General features: G+C 40.3%; 1 protein-coding gene across 5 annotated transcripts in view; it reads right to left on the bottom strand.

Moving 5' to 3' along the window:
• dab1a (DAB adaptor protein 1a) overlaps window positions 1-15,617 on the bottom strand; it is a 215,419-nt gene that overhangs the window by 20,146 nt on the left and 179,656 nt on the right. For all 5 annotated transcript variants that reach the window (XM_005732231.1, XM_005732233.1, XM_005732232.1 and 2 more), the window contains 3 exons: window positions 9,992-10,131; window positions 8,217-8,315; window positions 509-640 (listed from right to left, as the gene is read on the bottom strand). In XM_005732231.1, the coding sequence (XP_005732288.1) occupies window positions 509-640; window positions 8,217-8,315; window positions 9,992-10,131 (371 nt within the window). The remainder of the gene's footprint in view (window positions 1-508; window positions 641-8,216; window positions 8,316-9,991; window positions 10,132-15,617) is intronic.

Raw genomic sequence — 15,617 nt, 5'->3', positions numbered from 1 at the left:
ATAACAGTGGAGTAGGACTGTAACATCAGCACTGGCCAGCATCACTTATTTACTATGTTTAGATTAGTGCCGTCAGCATTAATCTCATTAATTTGGAGTTGTGGTTGCTCGTTTTCCTTTTGTTTTGCTTTGTTCATTTGTCTCTTTTAATTCTATTTTGTTGTACTTTTTCAACATGTTCAAAATAAAGATTCAATCAATCAATCAATCAATCAAAAATGACATTAACGCCATAACTGCATTAACGCGGCAAATCTCTATTAGCGAGTTAGTGCTGATCGCCCCGTGCGTGGGGCTGCAAGGCATCAATGCATTAGCGCGGTTAGCTCGTTAAGGCGTTAGCGCTGTCCAGCCCCATTCACGTCATTTTAACGAGAGTAACGCTGACAGCACTAGTTTTGATATTTCCAAATGTAAATGTCGGAAGAGCTCAGAAAACGGTGAAGGTGAAAGGTGGGGGTTTGGGTTCATTTTCCGCTTATTGGACTGAATGTACATAAATACTAACCGACTGCGCGGTTTTGATAGCCACAAAGCGGTGGTTCCCTTCTTTTCCGCAGACATAGCCAAAGGCTCGGTGGTCCGTGATGTCCTTGGCAATGTAAGAGATCTCATGGACAGCATGGTGGTGTTGGAGGACCTGTAGCAGGGAATGACATAATGATACAGATGAGCTTTAAATTGTAAAGATGCAAACAAAAAGCCCTGTATTTACATATCTATATATATATATATGTTTTAAAAACACATACGAAGCAAACTGACTCTACGTCTTTATAAAAAGCAAGTTTATTTATTCTTTCTTAATAATTAAACTGTCTGCTGCAAACCAGTAACTTGAAAAAACTTATACCAGAAAGTTAGGATGCACTCATCTATACTTCCAAACCATGTGGGAAGCATAATCATCTCATGTAAACCCCCTTAAGTATATACTCACAAAAACACACAGTCACACAGAGACCTTGTATCCTACATTAAATTGTTTCTAGCTCCCCTGCCCTCTCTAGTTTAGTCTGGGTGGGGAGTGCCAAGCTGGCATTGCCTGTGCCCCGTGGCAGATGGCACTGTTTTTCCCGAGGACAGAGGGGGGGATCAGTGACAATCACAGCTCGGCAAGCTGTCGACTTGATCACTTCATCTGTGCCCTCACTCACAACACGCACAAACACAAACACACGCTCACAATTCACAGCATAATATGCAATAGCCCCTCTGTTAGTCACACTAAATGTCTGCTTTGTTGTTATTGTCTATGCCAGATGCATGCTGGGAGCAGAGACACAGAGTCAACATAATAACCCAGTAGCCCTTGAGTGCATGCTAGGGGTTGGAGCCTTATACATCAGAGGCTAAACACACACATCTGCTCTCTCTGAAGCTACTCCAGAAGTGCGACATGGCAGAGTAGAGTGACACTAGTATAACACGGGACCTATGACACACAAACACACACAGAGAGACACCAACCACCTCAGCAGAAACAGATAATCATTCTGTGAGTCATGTCTTCTAAATTTAATAATTGGAGTAATGATTATAATTATCACCTCTGATTGACCTGAAATTGGCAGCTAAGGATGTACACACACACACACACACACACACAGAGCTCATTTGCAGAGGTTATTGAATTATCTCTGGGTGGGTGGTGAGGTGACAAAGAGGGACTCTGATTCAAAGAGAGCAGAGAATTAAATGACTGCATAAATTCAATTGCTTCACTTTGTCTTGGTAGCAAGTAGAGCTTAGACAGTAGAAAAATACATATAATCAATACCAGCTTTTTTAATAAAAAGCTGAAAACGTTCACAGAAGCTTTGGTCTAGTTAACGTCACTTTTTTAGCATTAAAAACACATTACTGACCTCCCTTTCTGGTTTTAGGTTCTCTGTGTGCTTGACATCTAAGACAAGTACAAAGGTGAAAGTGCCACCTTTCAGAAGAAAATTTAGTGCAATGGGAAGACGGCTTCCTCCCACCGTCCAAATGGACGGATGGGAAGATTCAATAAGTTATGATAAAGTAGCGGACCTCGGTTCTATCTGACATATCTGCCAAACTCTAATTAGAGTAGAAAAATAAAATCAAAACTCTACTCACAAAGGTAAAACAAGTTAAGATGCTGGTCGTGGAAGGAAATGACAAATTGAACTTTACACATATAATTTCAAATTTTGTCAAAACACCACTGAAGCTCCAAAACTAATGATGGAAATGTTCAACACTTGATTTCACTTCATGAGACATTTATGCCAACAAGACTGTTACTAGCATTTTTATGGTGGTTTGAATGTTTTTGTAGTGTCATGCTAGAGAAAAGGGTAGAAAAAACAATGTGACAATGCTGTTTAAAAGCATTGTTTTCTTATCACAGGTAGTCGTGGATTACTTTGTCCAATCTGCCTGACTCTGCATGGATAAGCTGGATGTGTGTTGCCATAACTGTCCTCTGGTGGATAAATTACATAACGTGTGTTTCTCCCATTTCTTTAATTTTTCATTTTCATTTATCAGGTTATATACTGGCTGATGTCATCTGATGTTTTGAACATGGCCTGCTTTAGTTGGATATAGATGCTCAAACACTGCGTAAAAGCAGGGGTCTGAGGTCTGCTTTTCTCGCTGTTGATGTGCTGTACCAGTCTCACAATCTTTCACACACAGCGTCGGTGTCTCTGAGGGACTGTGGACAGCATGCCCTTCAGCAGTTGCTGGCCACTGAACCAAGATATTCCTTGTTATTCTGGGAGTGAAGAGGGGAAACAGCAGGATACTGTCTCTCTAATATCTCCGATCGTCACATCTCTCTCTCCTGGAGGGGAGACATCATCAAAGGGCCTGTGGAGGCCATCCAGCCTTAAGCCAGTAGGAACAACATGATGGGAGATTAGCAGTTAAACTTAAAGATTTAATTAGCTTTTTTTTTTATCAGATTCAAATCAGGTCTGGTTATTTAACCCAGGTTTCTTTATTTCTTGCTTTTATTCTGTAATATACGTGTGTGAAACAATATTTGAACTGAATTAAACATGGAAATAACTCCATTAGCTTGTCTATATAGAATAAAGTAGCACACTTTTTACTTTTTGAGCGTATTTTTTGAGAAAGGCCATTATTTTTCCTTTGTTAGACATTAATCACGGTGAGCTGACTTAGGTTAGCATGGTCTGAGAAGCATGCATGCTGGGTTAACTGGTTAGTCTTGTGTGTGAATCTTTGCGTGTGAGTGATTGTCTGTCTCTCTATGCTAGCCCTGTGATGGACAGGAGTTCTACATCTCACCCTGTAACAGCTTGGGATAGACTTCAGCTATTCCACAACCACCAAGTTGGACAAGTAAATAAATTGGATGCATATAAATCGTGTAACTTTTATTTATGTATTATTTTGTAAATTCAAGTACATTCTGAAGATCTGGCGCCATGTTATCTGGCCGTAGCCATGCACCTGCACTACTCTGTTCATAATAGAATAAAGGCTGAAGCTACAGCAGGAGATTGAAATGATCAGAGCACTTGTGGCCTCTCTGTAGGTGTGTTTAAAAAGTGCTGGCGGCTAATATTAATAAACCAGAGCACAGAGTGTAGCAAACTTTCATTCGCAATCACTGGTTTAATGTCACTACATCAGAAAACTGTATGAATATAGAATCAAAGAAAGAAGCATGATACTAATTTTAATACTATATACGCACAGTTCATCATGCATTGGCTGAAAATAATGGATCATGTAAGTGAAATTAAAAGGACACAATACTGAGGTGTTTTTTTCCTCAACTAAAGGCACTAAAGATGTGACTATAACCATATTTTATGAAACAGATTTTGAACTATTGTGGCCAAGCTGGGCATAAAAGTAAAACTAATTTGGTTAAGATATGCTCTGACAGACATAACCCCTCTAATATGCTAAAATCAGGCAAGCTATGAATTAACGCTGGTGTGTGATTTGTGATGTGTACCCACCCCTGGCCAGTGTCAATCAGATCACATATAATCCTTAATGTGTGTAAGGATTTCCCTTTTTTCTAATCTTTTCCTAAAGTACTTTTTAAGATTAAAGCATAAACCTACATGTCTTTTTCTATTTTTTGCATTTGATTAAAAAATAAAAAGCAGCGTCCTGTGCCCACCTCTACACTGTAGATCAAGAGAGTCCACTGTTTTAAATAAAAAGAGTTTCCGTCAGATGAAAAATAATTGCATACTTGGAATTTCAGAAATTTGGATTATCACTGGTGGTTTATATTTCTTTTAAATATTTGTTTTTAATCAGCTACATTTATTATGGGAACTTCATATTAAACATTAAATTGATTTAAAAAGCACATCTGCAGTGATTCTTTAAAGTTTTGGAAAAGCATCTGAACATCAAACATAAAATAAATGTATTTAAATTTTAATTGTAGAAGGAAAAGAGGGATGATGATGATATAACAAATGTGATTTTCTGTCTGAATGCTTGTTTTGAATAGATTCATTGTGACATTTATAAATAGGAGCCCACTCGTAGAATATATTATTATGTAAATGTTGTATATGTTTAGCACAAATGTAGGGTATTTGTGCCAAACACAAAGACAAATCAGTACAGAAGGATGGTGGATGCGTGATACAGCTGGTGGCATATCAATGACAGCTTAGAGCACGAGTCCAGTTTATTTTCAACCCGGCTTATTTTCCATTGTGGCTCCTGCTGAGTCTCCTGCTAAGTTTGCATTTGTGTACAACGAATGCATGAGTGAGGATAACATGCACTCTTGTTTGGCCTCATTCTTAATGGTGAATTAGTTTGTAGTTACGTTGTGACCACCTGGCTTCTCTCCAACAAGAAGTCAAGGACCATTTACGCAGACAATGTTCAACTTCCACGTGAAAGAGTCTGGATGTGAAAAGGCTGAGTTGTGTTTGACAAACAGATGCCAGAGCTGTTGGAAAATAGAGTTCAGGGACACAGAAATTGCTTTATCAGACCTGTTCGCTCTTTAACCACACTGACAAGGTTTTAAGGCAACAGTGGGGAAAGATGGTTGCATACCACGTTTAAAGATGTTCGTGATAAACATCAGAGCAACAGATCTGTTTGATTTCTTAGGCACAGTCTGACCTAAAACTTGATCTAACCCTCTGCCTTCCAATGTAAAATGGGCCAAGTTCGAATTCCAATTGGTGCTCACAACCTTCCTGGTGTTTTGCCAATGGAGCAGTTTTCTTACCGCATGCTTAAAAATGATCGAATACCAGCTTAAGTTTGGTAACATTACAAGGCTATAGGTCTATTTTCGTATTAAAACCTAAAAAGAATTTGTCACACATCAGTCAGCACATGTTCATAGATAGTTGGGATTTAATACAAATTTTGATGTCAAAAATCACATTCCTGTATCCCCTGTTTGCCACCTTTTCTCATCCTTAGTGTAAAACGATTAATGATGAAACTTGTTCATTGAAAACAAGCACTGCTTAATTCACAGCCACCCCCCCAAGGCTCATCCTATGGCCTTCTCTAATTTCAGCCCCTTTCATTCCTCTAGCCCCACAGACCAAATAATACTATAAATTGGGTAGGTCCATTCAGTGACAATATATCTGATAAGACCCAAATGAAATTTATTGAATTGTCTGGACGCCAGTTGTTTGTAGTCTTTTCTACTGGCAGAAAAGTTGATCTTTCTGATCTCTCTGAGGAGCAGCGTGCAAACTAACCATTTCACCAATTCACTCATGCTAGTTTTTCATCTGCCTTGGTATTGTCTCCTTTCTGAGACTTGGCCAAAGGGGTTGAAGAGGGTAGTAATGCACAAGTGTCTCTATGTATATGCACATGTGTGTGTTTTAAGAGAGAGGCTGACAGGAAGAGAGGCATGCTGGCCTGCCCTCTGTTAGATTAATGTCTCCCCTCTTATTCTCCTCCATCTCAAGCACCACCTCCCTCCATCCTGCACGACCTTCCCTACTCCAAGAGAGAGGCCATCCATCCATTCGTTCACCCATACATCCATCCGCCCATCTGGCTGACTGATGCACAGGAGGGGAATGAGACTGTCAAGATCCCTGAACCTCAGCAGAGTCATTCTCTCTTTCTTCCCGTCTCCCTCTCTCCCTCCCTCCTTTGCCATTAGGAGTGGTTGAAGGGCTGATAGTAAGGACAGCATATCTCTATAGTTAATATTAATGTGCAGAGACAGAGGACAAGGTCTCCCTGTAGAAAGCTTTACTTTGACATATGCTTACTGATTCTCCACCTATCCCTCTAACTCTGTTTCAGTCTGCTTCTGCTCCTCAATCACACGCTTCCTCTATTTATCTTTTTCACATCCTTTTTTCCCCTCCTCCTTCCCCTTGGACTTTTCTTGCTTCTTCTCCTCCCAACTCTAGCTCTCTACTTCTGCATCTATCACTCACTTTTCTATTTAGCTCTTGTTATCCTTCAGTGTCTAAATTTTGAGCCATCAAGAAGAGAAATACGATAAGGATTATGAGTGTTATAAGAAGAGGTACAAAGGATTGAATGTGCTTGTATTCAACATGGCTGCCACGTGGGTGGTCGTTGTTTACAGAGTCTTGCCTGTCTAATACAAGGTACTTTTGAATCGCTGCTGGGTACACACACATACAGTGTCAGCTCATTCCGGCTCCCGACAAAGTGTAAATCTTAGGCTTACCGTGTCAACCACTAAAGCTCGGTATGGAGCGGCGAGCTTTATATTCTATCTAAACCAGTCTACATTCACAATCAGACACACTCAGAGCCAGACAGTGAAACAGACAGCTCACGCTGCATATGTCCACATCAAAAAACAGTTGCTGTATTATGCTTAAAAAATAAGCCTGGTTTTCTGCAGCTGCCAAGATGAATATAAAAACAAACATATGGAAAGAATTGCTGCAGCACAACTCAGCCATACACCTCAAAATAACAACATTAATTCGTTGGGAGAGATTTTTACACGTTTATAGAATTTAACTCTTTTCCCACATAAAGGCAATATTTGATGACTTCCTCTGGACCCCTAACGAAAACATAAACAAATATCAAAAAGGATTTGGTTTGACAACCACTGCAATATTTTCCCTGTTTTTCCAAGGGCAGACACCACCCTCATTAACTTCTGATGCAATATGAGAGAAACTTCTTTAAGGGTTACTCCTAGTAGGCTTTCAAGGGGTAAAGAGTTAACAGGGAAGTAATTCTACATTATTAGACACAGAAAACAGGGGGGAAAGGCCACTTTAGTCGCCAGAGGACCCATATTCTTGGAAAGGTCGATATTATAGTTCTTGATTAAGGATACAATGACAGGTACTACAGGTTTGAGCCTAAATAACACCAATCAAATAATCCTAAACAAGCCTGGTCATTTTCCCTGATTTACAAACATATTTACTCTGCAATGGCATTTAAAGAACCCTGTGTAGGTTATAGGCATTACCTATTACCATAGATGGAATATGGTAGTCATAATTATAATAACCTGCAACTATGTTTTTGTATGCACTTCCAAGGAATCCGTTATGTGCAACGGCCTTGTTTCTACAGTAGGAGTAGTAGATTTGAGCTGGGAAGCAAGAGGAAGGAAGGTCCATTAAATTTGTTCCAATGCAAACCTCCACTAGAAGCCACTAAATCCTACACACTGGCCTTTCTATAACTACATTAATCTTCTTCTCTACTTGCGTCTGCTTCAAATATATCTATGGGTTGTGGGTACTTGCCAGTAAATTCAATATTACACTTCTTGTTTTATTGCTTTTTTGCATGGATTTAAGTAAGTCTTAGATCTTATCAGCCACTGGGAAAAACGCCTAGCAAATTAAGTGATAGAGGGAGAGTCAGGGTCAGTTAACAGACAGTAAACAGAGCTAAAAAATGAATCAGGAGATTGACTGAAAACAGTCGATGAAGTCTGGACAGATCATGTCGGTTAACCAAAGAAGAAGCCATGTAAGATGGAAAATGCCTAATCCTGGGGCATAATATAAAACCAGTGTAGTTGCTGTTTGCACACAGGAAGACAATGGGACGGCCATGTTCTCTCATCTACTGAGGCCTTGTTCTCAGGGTTTCAATTAGGGCCTCCTGATTTCCCCAGGGGCCCCTCCCTCTTATGGAGATGCCTCATTAATAGATGAAACACAAGTGCACGGACACACAAACACACACACAAACACAGACCCACAAGTAAAGAGAATCAAATTTGCTTCAGAACTTACCCCTGACTTCTCATCAAAGATTTTGATTCCTCCAAAGGAAACGGTCAGGAACACCTTCTGTTTGTGTTCTCCTTTAGACCGTGCTGCTGCAGCTATTCCCTGAGGATGCACACACACAGACACACACAGAAACACAATCCATACAACCATGTCAGAAGCAGTATAGAAATGTACATGCAGTTGCCAACAACTGTCAATAAAGGTAATAACTATGTGTTTGAAAAATCAGCAATGAGTTTCATATACTGGCATCAATTTATAATCTTTAAATTATTTGTGGCAGGTTTCTCATTTATTCTCATCCAACAAACAACATTTTACTATATTGTGCACCAGGGCACCATGCAATCTTTCTACAAAACGACTAGGGATGATGTGAAAGGAGATCGATATCAATTACTAGTTTATTGAGAATGTCAGAAATGTTATGATAGTTTTTATTTAATAATAAAAAGTTGCTTTGCTTAAAAATAGCTTGGTGCTGAATGGAACAACTTAATTTATATAACTTGTTTAAAAGCTTTGGGAACGTGCTTTTAACACAGTACAACTGCTACGATGCACTCAGCATACAGTCAAACGACATACTGATTATTTATAGCTGTAAGTATATGTAAAGGTTTAAGTTTCTCTCCATTTTCACCTCGTCACCATTTGCATAGGCGAGTCACAAAAAGAAGACAGGAGAGAAGCAGGATCACAAAAACGACAGATTCCGGATAGAAAAGGGAGGAGCAGTATGAAAGAAAAGGTGGAGAGATCAGAGAAAAGGAGTTGATGGATTTTCTGTCTGAATAAATGAGGAGGAGGGAAGCTGTTTGATCAATGAGCTGTCGGTCCTCTTCTCACCCTTACGGGTCTCCGCTGGATAGAGTTTTCACTACACGTAAACAAAGCGTAAATGTAATTTTCTCAATTCAAATATCTCCTGCAATATGATTTAAAGGGAAATTAATAATGAATGAGGCACTCTTCACTCCGACAGCGTTTTCAAACTCTTTCAGCATACATTTGTAGAGACAAGATGCAAAATCTAGGTTTTGTTTAAAGATGCGACTTCTTGGGGAAAAATTTCAACATTTTTTATGTAACAGAATTTCAAAGCCTGTTTTTCATAATTCTGCAATCAATTATTTCAGAAAACAAGGTCGTTCATTAGGCCTGAATAGAAAATGGCCTATTTTTCTTCATCTTCATCCTCACTCATGTCTCTCTTTCACCTATCATCCAAATGATTCCCCTCCGATATGCCATCTCCTCGCTGCTAACTGCCCCATCTGTCTACCCCTCCCTCTAATTGTTTCTGTCCTTGCAAATGAGACATTCATCCCAATCCCCTTCTCATCCATATGGCTAACCTCCTTTACTTCCTCTTGCACTGATCATCGTCATCCCTATAAATTATAACAACCCCATTTTCTATCCTTCCTATTCAACTTCTCGCTTATAGCAATTTGCATAGAAAGACGGCAACAAACTCTATATGCATGCGCACACCGTCAAAAGCGCAGTAATGCTATGATGAACAAAACATGCATATTTAAATGTTGAACTTCAGAATATGCATGAAGCTGGCAACTGATGTCTTTTGTGGGTCACAGAACTTCATGCAGCTGCAGGCTGTAATATAACATTAATTCTGGGTGTTAACGTCCTCTGGTTTTTTTTAATTGCTCGCAACTACCGTGGAAAGTTTGTTTTAACAGCGAGTTTAAAATGGTACAATTAATTTGTAATTTGAGACAGATCAAGAGGAGGAGAAATACTCTTCTTACCTTGAGCTTCATCATCGAGTCCTGGCAGAGTTTGTCTCCACGGGCGGCGGTAACCTCGTCCAGGCCAATGAGCTTGGCCTTGTAGCGGACGCCATCGCCCTTAAAACGCCTGATGAGAGCTGTCTCGCTGCGATCCTGCCCTGCAGACACACATACACACTCACTTTGCAGTCTACAGTACATCTTCAAGTCAAGGACCTCAATCTACCTCAGACCAGTGCTATTACCTCAGGATCATCAATCACACAAACCCCAGAATACTTCAACAGTAAAAAAAAAAAAATAACCCAACTATGGTATAGTTTAAAGCCACTAATGTCCAAAACTAACTCAGATCACATGCACTGAACTGTGGTATCATATGAATGATAATGGGCAGTACACTCATTGACGCTTAGTGTTTGGCAGGATTAGACGAAACTCTGACTGTTCACATCTTTGGCCATTTCTCATACAAAATAATGGTGTGACATTTCCTCCTTATCTCCCCCGTCTCCAGCAGTCCCTCGTCTCTCCTCACTTGCTACTGTGTACCAGATTGCCAGCACTGTGCGCATGTATTAGTAAGTGTCAGCGATGGCGTGCATTTGTTGACCTTGCTCTTGTCCAGGAAGTCTCTGTGTTATCTCCTCCAAACCTCTTTACACACAGCACAGAGCACAGAGAGAGGGAGAGAGAACAGTTACTCATAAGGACAAACTCTTTTGTGTCATACTCTCTCATTCTTTCTTCCTCTCAGTTTCTATTTCTCTGACCGGCAGCGTGCACGCACACACCAAAAGTTGTACAGACAAACACCAGAGCATCTCTGCATGTCTCCGTGTTCTGTTTTTGAGTGTGTATATGCGAGACTTTGAGTGTGATTCTGAGAGAGAGGCATAATGATAATGCAGCATATTCAGATAATACATCGAGGCATTAGTTCTGTACTCTATAAGAGCGTGACTCTTGGAAGGTCACAGCCGGAGTGATGGAGAGGTCCCACTCCTCCTTTCGTCTTTCTATCACACTCCCTCCATTCACACCGAGTCCCTACAGCGTTGCAGCATAAGAGAAATGTGCCCTTTTAAGACCATCACGTTACGTGCAGCTATTGAATCATTTTTGTGCAACACAAACCTCCCACGACTTCGTTTGTGTGCCCTGACGCGAAAACAAGCGAACACGAGTATTTTTTAAATCTGCATTTGAATCAATCAATCAAATGATTTAACAAGTTGGAAAGTATTTGAGGACAATTCAATATAAGGCCTCGTTATCACACGATGGTCGGTTAGCCTTTGTATTAATAACCCTGCTTTGTTAAAACCGCAAATAGAAACGTCCAAGGCTGCCACAGATTATTTTGTGAATATTAATTTGTCTAAGAAGCTTCATCCTATGGGAAGAAAAACTTGACAAACTACAAGAAAGGAAAAGAAAACCCACTTACACCCTATTTTCCATTGATAAAAAAATAACATACACATAGAGAGACACACACTCAAAGGCTGCAGATGAACTCATACCTCTGAATCATTGAACAGACACACTCAGTCACACTGCTACTTGGAGTAAATCACAACTGTCTGTCTCATAGTCCTAAGAGACAAAAGAGCCGAAGAATATCAGTCCTTATTTTGGGGAGAGTAAGAGAGAGCAGCTCTCTCTACTGTGTCACGTCTCAGCATATCTGAGATCAAAGTAAGTGACTAAACCTCTGCAGGACTGTGTTGTTCAACAAGGAGATGTTCATTTTGGAGACATTTAAATATTGCCTTCATTAAATATGAAACGATGCTGTAAAACGAACGCGCACACACACACACTCATATATGTTGGTAGTGTGATGGCAACCCCCAGATTTCCACACCCACTAGTTCCACATCATCTCTTCTCACTGTGACAATGACATGAAACATACTGCATGAGCTGTCTGTCAGGAAACATTCACAAAAAAAATCGCTCCAGATCTCCAAAAGTGTCAAAAACCTTTCTTCACTGTGCAACAAACTAACAACTCTCTGAAGCTGAGGTTTGATTAATACAATTATTTTTTTAGAGGGGAAAAATAAGAAACAGTGAAATAAAACACATTATTTTTACTACAGCACTAATTACTTGATCACAACTGCCCCATGAACAAACAATAAGATTTATTTTCAATTCAGCGAATAAATTGAATAATATTCAAACACTGACATGCTCTAACAAGGCCCGACACCCTTGTACTTGTTTGTGTCGTGATTCTGGTCACAGTTTCAGATTTTTAACACCTCTAATCCAAACCTTCAATTCCAGTAAGCAAAAACGTTTACACTGGTAGGAAACCAAGTACACCAGGCTGAATGTGAAATCCATAAAGCGCAATTTAGAAAACATCCACAATATTCCCACTTTATGGCATGTTCACAAAAATCACTGAATCCTAAAAAAAATGTAGCATGTGTGTTCCTGACAGAGAAAGTGGGGTCAAGTTCAAGAATATAAATCACTTATCAAAGAAAAAGGTGGCACTGCAGCAAAAGCTCGAGTTTAAGTATTCCTCTATGTAATCTCTAAGTAGATTTAATGAAGAGCCGGAACAAGCTCATAGTGAATATTAAGATGATTTAGCCAATTTTAAAGCCCTTAAAGGAAAAATAAAAAGGGGTTCAGATGAGTTTTATATCATACAATTAGAGCAACTTTATTCATTTAATTATAAACCAAATAAACTTGATTTTAATGTTTCAGTGAGAGGATTAGTGAAAAACACAATTTGGTATTTTATCTTAATTTAGACTGTTTTGTCAGATACTGTATAATTTGATTGTACTTTTTATGCCCTTCTGAGGATCCATTTGTTCATTGTTATAGCAGTCCACACTGTGTAGGACTTCATCTGTGTGTGTTTATATGTATGAGAGTTAAATAACACTGGTTGTGTCCAGATGACTCTGTCTCACTGGAACAGTGATTTTCATTTGAGTTTGACATTTAAGACATGCTTGCTCCATCTGCACCCATCACCATTACTGCTGCTATACTTAGCTCACAATGAAAGGACGAGTGAGAGAGTGAGATAGACAGAGAGTGAGAGTGAGAGAGAGAGAGAGAAGTTGAAATAAAGTCAAGATGGGAAAAAAGAAAGGAAAAGGTAGAGAGGGTCCAAGGTTACCACTCCTGCTGAGTGGTTTATAATATTACCTTTTGGGAGCATGTTCCATGAAAGACCTCCCTCTGTGTGTGTGTGTGTGTGCCTGTCTGTGTGTGTGTGTGTGTGTGTGTGTGTCAGTCAGTGGGGGAAGCATTCAGTCTGCTGTAATTAAATGTCCGCTGTTTCTGTGACCCTGCTGAGCTTCAAACACAACTAATGAAAGAATCTTCCATTTCATCTGTCACGGCTGCTCCACAGACACACAAACGCAAACTCGTGTGCCTGCCTCACACTCGCACACGACGCACTTACAGACTCACGCTCACACGCATCCCACCTACCATACCATAACACTAATGAAAGAAGCTTTTGGAACATCAATCACGGCTGCTCCACAGGTCAACAAACACAAAAACATGCAATCTTTTCTCAGATCTGTGCAAACTACACTGCAGTGCTACGCTGCTATCGCAATATCTGGAATTCAAGTTTTTACGCTACAGTCAAGCGCTGCGTATCGAGTGTACGTGTGTGTTTGCGGTAGCACTTGGTATGCAGGGTTTGTTCATAACTGTCTGTCTGAAGCAACAAGCAGAGAGGGAGGGAAGGACATAAAGCGAAGAGCAAAGGATGGAAAAACGTGATGGATGGATGAATGAGCGAAGCCTCCATTGGATAAATGTCAGTCAGGATTAGAGCGATATGACAGGCAGAACCTCCCTGACTCACACACACACACACACACACAAACTTTCACATGTGATAGATGGCAGGTGACTGCTGGTACAGTGCGTCTAGCCCTTCAGGAAAGCCCCTAGCATCGCCCCTGGCAACTGTAACCTTTCGCCTCCTGTGCGCCCGTCCATCCCCGTCTTCCCCCTTTTCGCCTCTTCTCCCAACCCTTCTTAGTCTCTGCGTAATTCCACCTCTTTACATGGGTGACATATTGAAATCTTATTTACTTAAATATTTGCCAATGTCTTTCTTCCTGGCAAATCAGGTTATTACTGATTTTTTTGTAGTTTTGGCTGTCACTCATTTCAATTATGATGACATTTTACTTACCAGAGCGACTGTCTGGATTTAGAAATCATAGCTAGAATGAAGTCTGACAGGTCCAAGACAACACGGATCATCTACTGTAATAACAACACCATATAAACCCAATGCAATGCACCAAAATCATGATACTGAATCCTCATCAGACAAACTGTGCGCAATCAAAGCTTCTTAAGTGTGCACGGTCTAAGTGGACCACAGCCAGATTACCTGTGGGTTTGTTTACAAGTTGCCTAACTGTCTGTCTTCTAGGTACTTCTCACTTTATCAAGCTGTATCAAATGTATGTTAGACTTACAGATTGATGCAGATACATTCTCATGTATCCAGGCCTGTCACAGATGTATGCAGGGCTCTCCTCAGCAGTGCAGACTTTCATTCAAAAACATTCTGATCATCCAGGCTTAAGGCTGGCAATGAGTGTATAGGTTTTAAGTGTAAGGCCAATAAGGCATAACAGTCTAGTTCATTAATTTCATTAGACGTTAGAGACAGAGGCTATTAGTTTGAGACCACTGAGTAAGAATATGGGAGAGATGCGGCACCTCAATAGCAAAGAAAAGTGAACTCAAGACTTTATTTGATTTCTTGCTGTAAGAGGAGGTTTTTTTGGGCATCATGTCATCTGATATTCCTCGGAAATTAATTAGCTACACAAATGTTGTTGCCACTATCACCCATTTACTTTCATAAGGCCAGCATTGTTTGCAGTGGCTGGTAAAGTGTGGAGCTTGATTCACTGTGCTCCAGATGAAGAAGCACCCAGAGGCTCTTAACTGCAGCTGGGATGGTTCCCAACAAACACTCAACAGCACATGAGGGAACCCGGCAGTTACTCTCCAATTAATCCTGCTTCTAAACCCTGCCGCTGAATGTCTGTGTGCGTTTGTGTCAACACGTGTGGGGTTTTGTGCTTTTCTTACCTATCAGAGACTTGTTCAGATGAAGCGCTCACTCATACCCAATCTCAGACAGACTCTTTTAAATCCACAAAACAGTATGTGCCAAGAAAACAACAAGTTTCCCCTTCAGCTCCATGCTTAATTTTGGCAGATTGATTTGGCACACAAAAGCTCACACTTGACTGAGTATGCACATAAGCGCACGCTACAAAAACACAACCATAGTAGCTGAAGTGAAATAGCAGCTGTAAAATGAGATGATGAAGCACTGCGGCCACTCAATCAAATAAATGAGCGCTGCGCTTTTGCTCATGTACGTTTTTCGGTCCTATTTCCAACACGACTGCGGCTGTGTCTGCCAAATGAAGTTGCTTCTTTGAACCGTTCGTGTTGCGAATGATCTTGATAGGACTGATTTGTGTAATCAGTGTGACTAACTTAGCATCCATTCTTGAAGAGAGCTGCTGCTCACCTGTTGACTATGAACCACAATCATGAAAGGAGATTTCAGAGGGAGCAAATAAGATTAAACAGGTAGAGCGGTGTC

The sequence above is a fragment of the Pundamilia nyererei genome, unplaced genomic scaffold (genome assembly GCF_000239375.1).
Source record: "Pundamilia nyererei isolate P.nyererei 1_Seehausen unplaced genomic scaffold, PunNye1.0 scaffold00046, whole genome shotgun sequence".
Lineage (NCBI taxonomy): Eukaryota > Metazoa > Chordata > Actinopteri > Cichliformes > Cichlidae > Pundamilia > Pundamilia nyererei.
This window is presented reverse-complemented; position numbering and strand designations above follow the sequence as displayed.